General features: G+C 40.3%; 1 protein-coding gene across 2 annotated transcripts in view; it reads right to left on the reverse strand.

Moving 5' to 3' along the window:
• The window catches only part of RINT1 (RAD50 interactor 1), a 28,274-nt gene that overhangs the window by 4,911 nt on the left and 6,315 nt on the right, over positions 1 to 17,048 (reverse strand). For both annotated transcript variants that reach the window (XM_075857286.1, XM_075857287.1), the window contains 7 exons: positions 6,403 to 6,513; positions 5,023 to 5,248; positions 3,457 to 3,594; positions 1,990 to 2,189; positions 474 to 688; positions 214 to 394; positions 16 to 134 (listed from right to left, as the gene is read on the reverse strand). In XM_075857286.1, coding sequence (XP_075713401.1) covers positions 16 to 134; positions 214 to 394; positions 474 to 688; positions 1,990 to 2,189; positions 3,457 to 3,594; positions 5,023 to 5,248; positions 6,403 to 6,513 — 1,190 coding nt within the window. The remainder of the gene's footprint in view (positions 1 to 15; positions 135 to 213; positions 395 to 473; positions 689 to 1,989; positions 2,190 to 3,456; positions 3,595 to 5,022; positions 5,249 to 6,402; positions 6,514 to 17,048) is intronic.

Below are 17,048 nucleotides of genomic sequence, written 5' to 3' on the forward strand. Positions count from 1 at the left end.
TAAATTCATACTTACTGCTTAAAATAATTCTCTGGCCTTTTGCAGTAATGGGAAAATAAAGGAAATAGATTCCGTAACATATCAAACTGCAGTTGTGCTGCTCCCCCTTCATTGAAATGATTGGCCAATATTACCTATGAAAAATACATTCAAGGATTGATCAGGGACAAGAATCTCAAGGCCTTGTAGTTAGCAATTATCTTTCTTACTTACGTCTTGATAAATGAACAAATCCAACTTTTCAGCAAGCATCTGCCAAACGCTTTTGAACAAAGTATGACACAGCTGTTGCTCCAGTTGTAGGAGACGGTCTCGGAGGGTCAGTAACATTGGGCATGCTGAGCTGGATAATGACATTACAGCTTGTTCTGACTGTGATGGCAAGGACAGCCACCTGGAATGAGCACATAAGACAAGTTCGCAAACCGCTTTCTGCAGATTGTGTTTCTTGTTCATGTAATAGATAGATTTACCTTTCTTTCTTGTAAGTCTTTGCACCTTCTTTGACGTCTCGGAAAACATTCTCTACCTGACGTGATAACATATCATTTTTTAGTCGCTCCAAGAGATTAATCATGTCATCAAAGACCGAGATCTCCATGGAAGCCAGCTGGCCAAGCTGTAGCTTACTGCTAGAATTCATATCAGTGCAAACCTCCAGTGCAACCTGCTGCAGCTGCAAAAAAAACTGACCACCACAGACATTTCGTTACAGATCAGAATTCTAAGATCTCATACAGACATTACATTAGCAAAAGAATCATCATTCAATGTAGACAGAACCTCTTTTTAGATCTTTCAAAACTAATAATGCACAGACTTTAAACAACCCTGCCAACCAGCACTGCCTGTATTTCTCTTAGGCTATGTTCACACGGCAAACAAAAAACGGCTGTAAAATACAGAGCTGTTTTCAAGGGAAAACAGCCCCTGATTTTCAGCCGTTTTTTATGCATTTTTTACGGCCAGTTTTGGAGCAGTTTTTCTATTGACAATGAAAAACGGCTCAAAAAGTGACATGCACTTCTTTTTTACAAACGGGTGCGTAAAAAAATGCCCCGCGGGAACGGAACACAGTTTTTCCCATTGAAATCAATGGGCAGATGTTTGGAGGCATTCAGCCACCGTATTTTCAGCCATTTTTCTGGGCGTTTAATGCCTGAAAAACAGCTGAAAATATGCTGTGTGAACATACCCTAACTGTAGTCAGCCTTCCACCTTCTATATTTACAGACTGTTTATTATATATGAAATCCCAGTGATGATATCGGTGGGATTTCCTGCTCTCACGCCAAACAATTTGACAGCATAGAATAGACCAGAACTTCTCAAACATTTTCTAATGGGGCTTCACCAATGTGACCATGGTGGTGACTACCAGTGGTCGAAGTCCAAGCCAAAGTCAAAACCACTGCTCAATTTAACTTTTATTTGTCATACATTTAAATTTGTTAATGATGTTGCCAAACCAGAGATATTGCAGCCAGAGAAAAGACTGTGTAGCTTATAATCACTACTGTCGAAACTGCCTCCCTAGCTGCACCTCACCAACAACTAGGGGTGCCTCACTGGTGTGGCCCATCTCACAGTTTGAGAAGCATTGGGATAGACAGATCGAAGAGTTAACGGAATAGGTCATACAAATAGAAATCTATTTGGATGACTTATTATTTGCGCCTATTATATCTTTATATACAGATATTTGCCTTCATATCTATCTATAATAAGTATTGGCGTAGGTGCTATAGTGATCTGTCATCCAGGGACTAGACCCACTTACCTATTCTAGTTTGACATCTTAAACAAAGAAGCAATAATTATCTTCTGAAAGGGTATGAATAGGATTTATAAAGTACACCAGAAGAAGAAGTCTTTTAACCTCCAAGTTAAAAATGCAAAATTCAGTAAAGATTATCCTGCGATGATTAAAGACTTTCATAAACATGCATTGATAAAGATACCGTAAAGTCTTCTAATGCATCTACTCACAACATTGTCAGCCCAGTCTCCGAGCACAGTTGCAATATAATTGACGGCATTAAGGATTGCACAATATTTAAACCCCAGAAGAGATCTGCTCTCCTCCTTCATCACTTGTGTTAAACGGATCCTGAAGTCATCAACTAAATCCTTCTGCAGCTCCAAGAACTTCAGCTTCTTCTCTGCTGTGGGGAGGTTCTTGTATCTGTCTGTAAACCACAAGAGAATGAAACTTCAGTCATAGGTTTAGTTTGAACATGCCTTGTTGGCAGCACGAATGCTCAACTAAGACAAAGCTATAGCCATGATATATAAACAAGAAACATACATATACACACACACACACACATACTTGAAGTGTATCTATTGTTTAATTTTTCCCCATAAATCAATAGTGTACAAGGTCTGTAACTGTTCAGAAACTCTGCACTCACTGAAAAAACACAACAATAAGGAAAAAGCCCCATAAAAAAGAAGTGCATGTCACTTCTTGAGCCGTTTTTCATTGGTCCAATAGAAAATCAGCTCCAAAAACAGCCATAAAAAAAACACATAAAAAAACCCTTGATGCTTAAAAACGGCTGAAAATCAGAGGTTGTTTTCCCTTGAAAACAGCTCCGTATTTCACAGCCATTTTTCGTTAAGCGTGTGAACATACCCTTAGGGAGTGAGAGATATGATGCACACAACAGCTTATTCAAGCACAGATTTGCATCTGTGTTACCGGAAATCAGACCAAATTTACATTGCAAAGTTGAAGCACATTAAAACGCAGGTGTCATTTGTCAGGGATGTTGATTTCCTAAGGCCGGGTTCCCACGTAGCGTAAATGCTGCGTAATTTCCGTAACTGAATTCTGGGCGGAAATTGGATGAGATTTAGAAAATTTAACACAGTGTAAACGTGAATAAATTTACCTGTGGTGTGGAATTAAATTCCGCAGCATGTCAATTTATGCTACGTTTTTGTTGATTTTCTGTTGCGGGTTTTCTCCATTAAATTCAATGGGGATGCAAACAGAAAGCCAAGTCACACCGCCATTCGTTGGAGATTTCCATTTAAATTGCAACTGTCCAAAAAAATTGCAACTTTATTACCCCCAAAAAAGTTCATCAATAAATTATATGTACCCCAAAATGGTGCTATTAAAAAATACAACTTGTCCCACAAAAAAACATGACCTTATACAGGTATGTCGACGCAAAAATTAAAAAAAAAAAGTTATATATAGCTCTTGGAATGAGACGATGGAAAAACGCAAAAAATAGCTTGGCCATTAAGGTCTAAAATAGGCTGGTCATTAAGGGGTTAAGCACAAGAAAACACTCAATAAAATAAAAAGTTTCTAATTGACAGACCCGCGGAAACCAGAATGTCTGTCACTATCCTATGCTGTACTCAGAGAGGGCAGCACAAAGTCGCTGACAGGTTCCCTTTAAGTAGATTAAAAATGTAAGAAGGTTCTAAACAAATTACCTGTTATAACAAGCAGAAGTGTCATAAATGTCTCTGCACAGTCTGGAAACTTCATCTCATCAACATCGGAAATGTCTTTGTATTGTGATGACCAGGCAGCCTCCGATGACAGCATGGAATCCATCTTCTCTAGAGCCACTAGCAATTAAAAGAAAATTAGAGACTATATATTTCTTTACTTAACATCCATCTTCTAAGAATTAAAGCCACAACGAAGCACAATATATCTAGGAGGAAGACAAAAAAGTACTGATAGAAAAGGTCATTGCCAGTATATAGGAATTTACATGCGGTATACACTAGTCATGTTAAAGAAGACATCCAGCAGAAACAACTTTCCATCATAGCACCCCCCCCCACTCCACCTGATTGTCCATTCAGCTCTCGTCTATTGTACTTGCTTCCCTGCAGATCTGGTTCTTCTGATCAGACACTATCTAGAATTTTAGGTTTCTCCCTACTTTGTGTGTGCTATGCCACCAATCCCATGATGCCTCAGCACAGCATCACATGAGCCGATAGAGCCAGTACCGTCTCTGCCTGCTGGGAGGACAGTGTGATTATCCTTCCCTCAATATTCTTCTATATAAGATAAGAGATTATAAGTATACAGTCAGGGAGGCTGAGCTGTGATCATAACTGTGTGACAGGAGCCTGTCTAATGATCAGCAATAACTGATAGGAATTGTACTGCATATTTTTCTAATCTTTAAACAACATTAACCCCAAAGGGCCTGTTCACATCATCATCGGGCTTCCGTCCATGGGTTCCGTTCGACCTTTCCGTTGGAGGAACCGATGAACGGAAAGCCAAACGGAAACCATAGCTTCCGTTTGTATATCCATTGCTTTTAATAGTAATGCTTTTGTTGAAGTTGGTTTCCATCTGTTTTAGTTCCGTAAAGTTACCGTTTTTTTTAGCGGAAACAAAAGCATAGGCGACTACGCTACTTTTTCCGTTAAAAAAAACGGAAACCTTACGGAGCGTGAGCCTGCGCTATACATTATCCCCCGCACCAGGACGTGCTATTACATCATGATGCGAGAAAAGGTTAAGGAGTTAAACAAATGGAGCTTGAGTAAATAAATTAACTTTTAATTCATTCCCGCAAACTCCTATATCACTCAAGTGGAAAAGATTTTGGTCTCAATGACAGATAATTTTTAGTTTTGCTTCACATTATATATATATTTGTGTGTGTGTGTGTTCAACTTTTATCCATTTTTTGGGGAGGTAATGCAATATAATTTAAAAAAAAAGTAATTCCACCATTGTTTTTTGCGTTTACTTTAATGTTTACCGTGTGGTATAAATAATATTTATTTAAATTTCACTTTTATTCCATAAATTCTATTTATTTGAACTGCACATTTATTTTTTTTGCTTTATTACCATCTAAGTTCATGCAAATGTTTCAGTAAGACTTGATTACTATTAGTATGTAACAGTCATGTGATGGGATTGAACGCTCCCACTCCACATTAGCAGAAGCTGCATGACACTGCGCCGCTAAAGCCAGCATGTAGCCTAGACCTGAAGTTATTTCATAAATGGTTTCCGCTTACATTTCCGTTCCACGGTCAGCCATCGTTGAAAGAAGGTATCCTCTGAAAGGATGTGCATGCAGTTTGGCAGGCTGCTTGAATATCCATGCGCTGTGTGGAGTTCTCTTTGAAACAAGAGTACCTCATCCACAAGGTGACAAAAAAGGACATCATCGTACAACAAACAAGGAATATCAACAGGCAACTTCTCCAGTACCAACATAACTAGTCCTCGAGTGAACTCCATCTGCAGAAAAAACAAGCAGAAACAACATAGATAGATATGAGATAGAGATAGATAGATATGAGATAGAGATAGATAGATATGAGATAGAGATAGATAGATATGAGATAGAGATAGATAGATATGAGATAGAGATAGATAGATATGAGATAGAGATAGATAGATAGATGAGATAGATGAGATAGATGAGATAGATAGATAGATAGATAGATAGATAGATAGATAGATAGATAGATAGATAGATAGATAGATAGATAGATAGATAGATAGATAGATAGATAGATAGATAGATAGATAGATAGATAGATAGATAGATAGATATGAGATAGAGAGATATGAGATAGAGAGATAGAGAGATGGATAGATAAATATGAGATAGAGATAGAAAGATATAGAGATAGATAGATATGAGATAGATAGATATGAGATAGAGAGATATGAGATAGAGATATATGAGATAGAGAGATATGAGATAGAGAGAGATAGATATGTGATAGATAGATATGTGATAGATAGATAGATATGTGATAGATAGATAGATATGTGATAGATAGATAGATAGATATGTGATAGATAGATAGATAGATAGATAGATAGATAGATAGATAGATAGATAGATAGATAGATAGATAGATAGATAGATAGATAGATAGATAGATAGATATGAGATAGAGAGATATGAGATAGAGAGATATGAGATAGAGAGATAGATAAATATGAGATAGAGATAGAAAGATATAGAGATAGATAGATATGAGATAGATAGATATGAGATAGAGAGATATGAGATAGAGATATATGAGATAGAGAGATAGAGAGATATGAGATAGAGATAGATAGATATGTGATAGATAGATAGATATGTGATAGATAGATAGATATGTGATAGATAGATAGATAGATAGATATGTGATAGATAGATAGATAGATAGATAGATGATAGATAGATAGATAGATAGATAGATAGATAGATAGATAGATAGATAGATAATTATATTCTGAAAAATACAGTGCAACACATAAGGCAAACAAACGTATCAAACTATTTCCATGCGCATTGAATTTAACTAAACCCTAATTCAAGGTTTACAGTTTAATAAACAAAACCAGCATCATAACTGATCAGTTCACATAAAGCAAAAACATAAATACATTACCTTTGCGTTCACAGTGGAACCTGCCCGATTCAGAATCGGCTGGATCTTCTCATTTAAAAATTTGGTGTGGTTTCCAATCCACATGAGAACCTGCGTAAGGTACCACTCAGGCTGGGTGAGAAACAAGAAAGGTACTTTAATATCATGGCAAAAATACTGAGAAAAACACAGACGGTTGCATCCACATGTTGCTAATGTAAGCTCCGTTTACACTACGGTCATGGTTTCCATTCTTATCGTAGCCATGACATCAGCTTTCAACCAGATCCTACTGACTCGTCATTGGGTCAAACACCTGTATGACATATATGCTTTTATAAGTAGATCCTGAAACATGATTACTAATTGGTTTCTATTTTCGGCTTGTATATTTTGTATTCTATTTTCTTCGCATGATTGTTGGGGTAGCCATCTGGTCTTAGCTGCTGTTGTGAGCAGTTCAGAGATTTGATTTCCATCCATGACCACCACCCACATTTCCACCCAAACCACGCATGCAGGGGTTTAGAAAACTCAGATCTTTGTTTGCAGGTTTCTTGCACTGAACAGACTAGTTAGATGAAGAAGTGAACATTGTATTCAATAATGAACTTAAAGAGGCTCTGTCACCAGATTTTGCAACCCCTATCTGCTATTGCATGTGATCGGCGCTGCAATGTAGATTACAGTAACGTTTTTATTTTTAAAAAACGAGCATTTTTGGCCAAGTTATGACCATTTTCGTATTTATGCAAATGAGGCTTGCAAAAGTACAACTGGGCGTGTTGAAAAGTAAAAGTCCAAGTGGGCGTGTATTATGTGCGTACATCGGGGCGTGTTTACTACTTTTACTAGCTGGGCTTTCTGATGAGAAGTATCATCCACTTCTCTTCACAACGCCCAGCTTCTGGCAGTGCAGATCTGTGACGTCACTCACAGGTCCTGCATCGTGTCGGCACCAGAGGCTACAGATGATTCTGCAGCAGCATCAGCATTTGCAGGTAAGTAGCTACATGGACTTACCTGCAAACGCCGATGCTGCTGCAGAATCATCTGTAGCCTCTGGTGCCGACACGATGCAGGACCTGTGAGTGACGTCACAGATCTGCACTGCCAGAAGCTGGGCGTTGTGAAGAGAAGTGGATGATACTTCTATACACAACGCCTAGCTAGTAAAAGTAGTAAACACGCCCCGATGTACGCACATAATACACGCCCAGTTGTACTTTTACTTTTCAACACGCCCACTTGTACTTTTGCAAGCCTCATTTGCATAAATACGAAAATGGTCATAACTTGGCCAAAAATGCTCGTTTTTTAAAAATAAAAACGTTACTCTTATCTACATTGCAGCGCCGATCTGCTGCAATAGCAGATAGGGGTTGCAAAATCTGGTGACAGAGCCTCTTTAAGTTAACTCAATTTAGCAGTGACTTTTTTTTTTCTTTTACCCTATTGTGGCATCATCTTGTTAGTAAGGAAAAGAACGAAAGTGCCCCCCTTGATTTGTTGTATATCAGCTTTGCAGGCCCAGTGAGGACCCTGACCCTGCCTAACAGCATCACAGAGCTCAATTTTCCCTACGCAGCTTACCAGGCGCTCATTGCACTGTTGTACTGCGCTTTTATTGGAAATCTCTGATCCAGGTAAGTCAAACAATATAATTGAAGGCAATATGCAAACTCCAAAGGCATTTCGATTGAGGGCTAGGCAATGTTTAAAAAGAAACACCCTCTCATAATTAACTAGCAGGCAACTCCATAGATACTTTAAATATACCAAAAGAAAAAAAAATTATAGCCACATGTATATAAAATAACAAATGTTAATGTAAATATAAGACAAACAATGTTAAAAATGTGATACATCAATGTCAACAAGACTAATATTAATTAATACATGGAATAGCAAAGAGGACCAGAAATGCTGGGTCAGAAAGATATTTCTCTATAAGTCACATAGTATATGGCCGCTGTATATGGTTACACATAGTTCAAAGATAACCTCAAAAAGACAAAGTATTATTTCTATTCCTTTATAAGGATTTCTGTCATTACAAAAAAGGAGAAAAAGTGCCAGTGCATAATAGTAATATAAATTTACTATGCACCCCCCGAGGAAGCAGATCACCGCCAAACGCGTGTTGGGATATACATTGGTTGTGCAGGACCATTCTATTGCTGAGATGGGTAAAAGGCTGGCTTTTGAATACATTCATATTACTATTATGCACTGGCACTTTTTTCTCCTTTTATGTAATGACAAATTCTTATAGAGGAATAGAAATAATACTTAGTCTTTTTGAGGCTATCTTTGAACTATGTGTAACCATATACAGCGATGCGTGCTCTCAGATGAGATTTCGGCATTCAGGGAGGGCCAGTTTTTGGTGGCGGGCGGGCATAAGAAAGAGGAACGAACAAGCCGGATTATTACCATAAAAGGCACAAAGTGTTTTACAGACCGTTATTTACGGTCAGAGGAAGAATTTAGGAGAGGGGATAACGGCAATGAACTTTTGACAGCAGCAGACAGCAAGTAGAGTTCAATAGATGAAATGCTGGCGACAGGTTCCCTTTAAAGAGGCTCTGTCACCAGATTTTCAAACCCCTATCTCGTATTGCAGCAGATCGGCGCTGCAATGTAGATTACAGTAACGTTTTTGTTTTTTCAAAAACAAGCATTTTTGGCCAAGTTATGAGCATTTTTATATTTATGCAAATGAGCCTGTCTTAAGTACAAGTGGGCGTGTATTGTGTGTGTACATCTGGCCGTTTTTACTTGTTTTACTAGCTGGGCGTTGTGAATGGAAGTGTATGATGCTGACGAATCAGCATCATCCACTTCTCTTCGTTAACACCCAGCTTCTGGCAGTGCACAGACACACAGCGTGTTCTCGAGACATCACGCTGTGACGTCACTTCCTGCCCCAGGTCCTGCATCGTGTCGGACGAGCGAGGACACATCGGCACCAGAGGCTACATCGACTTACCTGCAAACGCCGATGCTGCTGCAGAATCAACTGTAGCCTCTGTCGCCTGGTGCCGATGTGTCCTCGCTCGTCCGACACGATGCAGGACCTGGGGCAGGAAGTGACGTCACAGCGTGATCTCTCGAGAACACGCTGTGTGTCTGTGCACTGCCAGAAGCTGGGTGTTAACGAAGAGAAGTGGATGATGCTGATTCGTCAGCATCATACACTTCCATTCACAACGCCCAGCTAGTAAAAGAAGTAAAAACGGCCAGATGTTACACACACAATACACGCCCACTTGTACTTAACTTTAAACACGCCCAGTTGTACTTAAGACAGGCTCATTTGCATAAATATAAAAATGCTCATAACTTGGCCAAAAATGCTTGTTTTTGAAAAAACAAAAACGTTACTGTAATCTACATTGCAGCGCCGATCTGCTGCAATACGAGGTAGGGGTTTGAAAATCTGGTGACAGAGCCTCTTTAAGTACTGAAATGGTGTATCTGTGAAAAAAAAAAAACATTTTCACCTTGCACCATCGCTGTACATTATTTTTTTGGAAAACACCTGTGGGGTCATAATGCGCACTACACACATGGATGAATTACTTGACAGGTGTAGATTTCAAAATGTGGTCACTTTTTGGGGGTTTCTTATTATTTCACATCAGAGCTTCTGCAATTGTTAACAAATACTCTGTAAATCATCAAATTATGCCTCAAATGCACATAGTGCGATTTCATTCTTCAACCCCGTCATATTTAGGCAAAAGATTAGGGCCACATATAGGGTGTTTCTAAAGCCAGGAAACACTGCCAAATAATTAGAGAGCTGTCTTTTCACACTGGCACAAATTGGGCACGACATATTAAGAACTGAAGTGGCATATCTATGGAAAATTGTGATTTTTCACTCCACAACATCTAATGCACACTCATTTCTGTAAAACATCTATGGGGGTCAAAATGCTCACTACACCTCTAAATAAATGCCTTAAGGGGTGTAGTTGCCAAAATGGGGTCACTTCTGGGGGGCGGGGTTCCATGGTACGGGTACCTCAGGGGCTTTGCATAGGAGACATTGCGCCTGCAAACCCCCTAGCAAAATCTGAGCCCCAAAAGAAAAATTGAGCTCCTTTCCTTCTGAGCTCTGGCCAAACTGCAGTTTACAACCACATATGAGGTATTCCAATACTTGGAAGAATACGTAGCAAATTATGGGGTGTTTGTTCTCCAGAATTCCTTGTAAAAATTAATTATTTCAAGCTAAATCTACATTTTCTTGGAGAATTTTTTTTTTAATTTTGATAGCCCAATTCTAATAAAATGTATGCAACACCTGTGGGGTCTAAATGTTCATTACAGCCCTAGATTAATTCCTTGAGGGGTATAGTTTCTAAAATGGAGGGGGTGGGAGTGTTTCTTACATTTTGGCCTGTGCAAACCTATAATGGTACCTGGAAAAGAACGTAACAAAAAGGAGGCCCAAAAATCCTCATGGTGCTCCTTCATTTCTGAGGCATGTGTTTCAGTCAAGGGCCACATATGAGGTTTTAAAACATAAAAATCCAGGAAATAAATATTGGAGTTGTGTTTCTCTGTTAAAGAGGCTCTGTCACCACATTACAAGTGCCCTGTCTCCTACATAAGGAGATCGGCGCTATAATGTAGGTGACAGTAATGCTTTTTATTTAATAATAAGATTTGTTTTCACCATTTTATTAGCGATTTTAGATTTATGCTAATGAGTTGCTTAATGCCCAAGTGGGCGTGTTTTTACTTTAGACCAAGTGGGCGTTGTACAGAGGAGTGTGTGATGCTGACCAATCAGCGTCATGCACTCCTCTCCATTCATTTAGGCAGCGCATAGGGATCCTTTTAGATCGCTATGTGCTGTCTTAGGCCTAATTTACACGAGCGTAATATGCGCGCGTGCGACGCGCGTGCTTTTCACGCATGTCGTACGCACCTATATTAGTCTATGGGGCAGTGTAGACAATGCGTGAATTTTGCGCAGCGCGAGTGCGTTGCGTAAAACTCACGACATGTTCTATAATCGCGCGTTTTTCGCGCATCACGCACCCATTGAAGTCAATGGGTGCGTGAAAACCACGCATGCCGCACGGAAGCACTTCCGTGCGAACTGCGTGATTCGCGCAAGAGCTGTCAAAAGGATGAATGTAAACAGAAAAGCACCACGTGCTTTTCTGTTTACAAACATCCAAACGGAGTGTCAAATTAGAGATGAACGCACCGAACTTCACCGGGTTCGGCCGAACTCGTTTTGACCGAACCCGGCAAAAAATGTTCGGGTACGCGACGGCAGGAGACAGTCACTGTCCACGGTGCTGAAAAAGTTAAACTGGTTCAGCACCATGGACAGTGACTTCCGATCACAATATACATATACGTGTAAAAAAAACAAGAGGTTCTGACTTACCGATAACTCCCGGGTTCTTCCTCCAGTCCGACCTCCCGGGATGACAATTCAGTCCAAGTGACAGCTGCAGCCAATCACAGGCCAAGCACAGCCTGCAGCCAATCACAGGCTGCAGCGGTCTCATGGACTGCCGCGTCATCCTGGGAGGTGGGGCCAAATGACGAGAGGGACGCGTCACCAAGGCAACGGCCGGGAGACCGGACTGGAGGAAGCAGGAAGTTCATGGTAAGTATGAATGTTTTTTTTTTATTCACAGGTTGCTGTATATTGTGATCGGAACTCACTGTCGAGGGTGCTGAAAGAGTTACTGCCGATCAGTTAGCTCTTTCAGCACCTTGGACAGTGACGGGCGTCGACTAGCCTCATCTCTATGATGGCGGCTGCGCGAAAATCACGCAGCCGCGCATCATACACGGATGACACACGGAGCTGTCAAATGCCTTTTGCGCGCGCAAAACGCAGCGTTTTTTGCGCGTGCAAAACGCACACGCTAGTGTAAATCAGGCCTTATACTAACACATTAACAATACTGAAGTGTTTAGACAGTGAATAGACATTCCACGGGATGTCTATTCACAATCCCTGCACGTTTTTGCCCGTGGCACTCAATGGCCGCGGGCAAAAAACGTGGCAAACTGCGTGCAGGCAGATCAAAATCTGCTTCAAAATTCAAGCGGAATTTTGAGGCAGAATTTTCTGCCTGCAAAAAACTGTGTGTGAACAGGGCCTTACAGTGAAGCAAACACCAAACACTACTCCAAACAATGGTAAAACTTTTCCCACATCGCTGGGGATTCCGCTTCATAAGTCCTGACGTCATTGTGTCCATATATGGAAAGTGAAGGCAGACACTTTTCCTGGAGCGGAATCCCCGGCCAAATCACCGGGGATTCCGCTTCAGAAGTCCCTGATGTCAGTGTGTCCATATATGGGACTTCTCCTGGAGCGGAATCCCCAATCCCCGGCCACAGCGTTGCCAAAGCTGTGGCCGGGTTTGGGGATTCCGCTCCTACAGGGAGCAAAAAAACACCCTCCTCCTCCTCCTCACACGCGCTTCGCACTGTGAGGAGAGCGAGCGACGGAAGACACGGCCGTCACACTACACACCGACACCACAGAGTTAAAATGTGCGCATGCGCAATGGAACATACACGGCTGCCAAAGAAGCAGCCATATCATTTAACAGAGCATGCGTGGTGGAGTGTGTCAACCACGCATGCTCTAAGCAGATGGGGAAAACACGTGGTACAGTTACGCCATTTGTGACGTAACCGTACATTATGAAAGCCGGAAACCGCAAGTTAGGTAGCGGAGCGAATGGACGGGTCTGCACAGGAAGTGCACATTTTACATTACCAAGCGGTCACGTGACGGAAGAGGGCATACGACGCTACATTCATCTAATCAAACGTAAGTACATTACAAAGTTATATGTTTTCCATTGTTTAGTTTAACTAAAAGTAATTTTTTGCTTCCGGAAAACCCCTTTAATCCACATGATCTGGAATTGTCCTAGGCTATGGCAATATTGGAGGGAAGGCACAGTCTATATATGGCCTTAAATGACCTGTTACTCTGCTTTTGTGTATATCGGAGTATGTTGAATATCTACCTGCAAACCATAAGCTTAAAGGAAGGGTGTCACGAAAAAACAATTTTTTATATCAATTTGCTTTTAGTGTTTTATTAAGATAAATTGTATTTATTGGTTTTACTTTTTTTTTTTTCTAACTTTTTCTTCACTATGGGGGCTGCTATTTTTTTTTTCATCTCTGTATGTGTCGATTAACGACACATACAGAGATGGAATACGGCACATACCTCCCCATAGAGAATGCGAACGGGAGCCGTTCCATTCACTATGGTGTACGCCGTCTGTGTGGGAACGGCGCATGCGCCACTCCCACACAGTCCAAATGGAAGGTCTTCGGCCAAGCGACATCCGGCGCCATTTTCTTGTGGACCGGACAGTAAGATGACTACTTCCGGTCGCAGCTTCCGGACATGTGATTAAAAGCAAGCACTAGGAGCGGACGGGGCGGCGGCTGGAGCAGGTAAGTTATGTTTGTGTATGTTCGTGTTTTAGTGTGTGATTACCACTGTATGTAAGCCTACTACTCTGTGTATTCGCTCAAAAAATGGCGGCACACAGTGTAGGAGGTTTGAACATTCAATCCCCTCCTTTCTCCTGGCACTAGCCAGGATTAAGGAGGGAAGATTGTTTGAGGACGCTAGAGCAAGTGTGTCTTATCAAATTTTGCAGCATAAAGCAATGTGGTTGCTTTACCACATGCCAATGCTGCAATTTTTGGAATTGCTCCCTCTAGTGACCAGCACAGGGAAATGTTATAAATTAGAATCTAATTTATAATATTTCCTGACTTGTGAAAAATTAAAAAAATTAGAACAATGTCTAATCATGTATATCTTGCATGGAGAGTTATTGCTCAAGTTTGGATAGCTCCGGAACCCCCTATGGTCTAGCAGTTTAGAAAACACAGTAAGTTGGGTGATAGGCCTACAAAAAAAAAAGAGAGGTTATGGTCCAACCCATTAATTTGAGGCACTGTTGGCCAAATGGCTTGATTCGGGAATAATACCTACTCATCTCTTAACCCCTTAGTAACCAACAATACGCCTTTTCACGTTCGTCACTAAGGGGCCTTAGGCTAGGCTGACGCCTTTTCACGTGAGCCTAGTCTAAGTCCTGCACGGGAAACTGACAAAGAAAAAATGATCGACTTGAGGCACGTGAAGTACAAAAAATATATATACAATCTTTATTGAATAGAGACATGAGACAAGTAAAAAGATGGAAATAAGGATAAGTCACACAATAAAAAAGGACGTCACATCAATCATAAATCAGATGTGCTAATTTGGTCAACATGTTGGAAACAATAAGGTATTATGGCAGCGAATAAATAAATAGCAGCATACCTGGCTAAAACACATATATGCATATATTTCGTACAGTAGTGGCGATTTAAGTAAAAAAGAAAATGTATAAACAACGCCAACAGGATACAATAGTATAGAGCAGTTTAGGTGTGCAAAAGCTGGTTTTGAAGTGTAATCAAAGAGTTATAGGCAAAGTTTTGTGCAAGCTGCTGAAGATGGCAAGTATTTGTTCAACATACCAGTAGACATTGTGATGCAAAGATGGGACGTCTACACCCGACGCGCGTTTCGGCACCTGCCTTCGTCCGGGGTTGGGGTCAAGCTGCTCGTGCCCACTCTCTTGACCCCAACCCCGGACGAAGGCAGGTGCCGAAACGCGCGTCGGGTGTAGACGTCCCATCTTTGCATCACAATGTCTACTGGTATGTTGAACAAATACTTGCCATCTTCAGCAGCTTGCACAAAACTTTGCCTATAACTCTTTGATTACACTTCAAAACCAGCTTTTGCACACCTAAACTGCTCTATACTATTGTATCCTGTTGGCGTTGTTTATACATTTTCTTTTTACTTAAATCGCCACTACTGTACGAAATATATGCATATATGTGTTTTAGCCAGGTATGCTGCTATTTATTTATTCGCTGCCATAATACCTTATTGTTTCCAACATGTTGACCAAATTAGCACATCTGATTTATGATTGATGTGACGTCCTTTTTTATTGTGTGACTTATCCTTATTTCCATCTTTTTACTTGTCTCATGTCTCTATTCAATAAAGATTGTATATATATTTTTTGTACTTCACGTGCCTCAAGTCGATCATTTTTTCTTTGTCAGTTTCTCATGCTAAATCTTTTGATCGACGCACCAAGTGTATCTTGGTCAATACTTAGGATATGATAACGTGCCGCTCACATAACTAGCAACAGTGCTTTACAGTGTAAATGTTGATGCTTCGAGCACTATTATCATCATCATATTCTGTCTGTTGGTATTCTTTTGGTCTATATCTAAGTCCTGCACGGGACAGCTGAGCTCCTGCTCCAACGCCCGCGATCGAAGTCTACTTCGATTGCGGCCGTTTAACCCGTTAAATGCCTCCGTCAATAGCGACCGCGGCATTTATCTTGTTTACAGAGGGAGTGAGCTCCCTCTGCAACCCATCGGCGGCCCGCAACTGCAATCGCGGGTCTCCAATGGGTTGTCATGGCAACCGGGGGCTTGATAAAAGCTCCCAGGTCTGCCCTGGACATATGCCTGTCAGGACGCGCCGGAGGCACGGCCTAATAGATTGCCTGTCAGATTTACACTGACAGGCAATAATGCTCTGGTATACGAAGTATACCAAAGCATTATAGCAGCGATCTGGAGATCGCACAGTAAAGTCCCCTAGTGGGACTAATGAAAGAAGTAATAAATGTGAAATAAAGATTATTAATAAAAATTACAGTAAAAAAATAAAACCATTTTTTTCCATAAAAAGTGGTTTTATTTAGTAAAAGTGTAAAAAATAAATAAAAGTACACATATATGGTATCGCTGCGACCGTAATGACTCCATTAATAAAGTTAATATGTAATTTAAACCGCAAGGTGAACACCGTAAAAAAAAACAATGGCGAAATTGCAATTTTTTTCCATTGCCCCCCAAAAAAGTAATAATAAAAATGAATCAATAAGTCCCATGCACCCCAAAACAGTACCATTCAAAACTACGTCTTGTCCCGCAGAAAACAAGCCCAAAAAAATCACTACATTGATCGAAAAATAAAAAAGTTACGGCTCTTGGAAAGTGACGATGAAAAAGCAAATAATTTTAGTTCGAAAGTGTTTTTATTGTGCAAAAGTCGTAAAACCTCTACATATGTAGTATCACCGTAATCGTACCGACCCATAGAATAAAGGTAACATGTTATTTACGCCGCACAGTGAATGGCGGTAAATTTAAAAACGCATAGAACAATGGTGGAATTTCAGGTTTTTTTTATAATCCCCCCAAAAAAAGTTAATAAAAAAAATTATATGTACCCAAAAATGGTGCTATTAAAAAGTACAACTAATCCCGCAAAAAACAAGTCCTTATACAGCTATGTAGACGAAAAAATAAAAAAGTTATAGCTCTTTGAATGCGACTATAGAAAAACAAATAAAATAGCTTCGTCATTAGGGCCTAAAATGGGCTGGTCACTAAGGGGTTAAGAGATGGATCATTACGCGAGTCATATCAGGATAAATAAAATATTGAGGATTGTGGTTGTATTGTAATATTGTATAGTATTTAGTTTTGATGTGAGAATTCTAAGCTGTACACAGTTTGTATAATGCTTGTGATGTTCCGTCCTTACA

Source organism: Rhinoderma darwinii, chromosome 3 (genome assembly GCF_050947455.1).
Source record: "Rhinoderma darwinii isolate aRhiDar2 chromosome 3, aRhiDar2.hap1, whole genome shotgun sequence".
Lineage (NCBI taxonomy): Eukaryota > Metazoa > Chordata > Amphibia > Anura > Rhinodermatidae > Rhinoderma > Rhinoderma darwinii.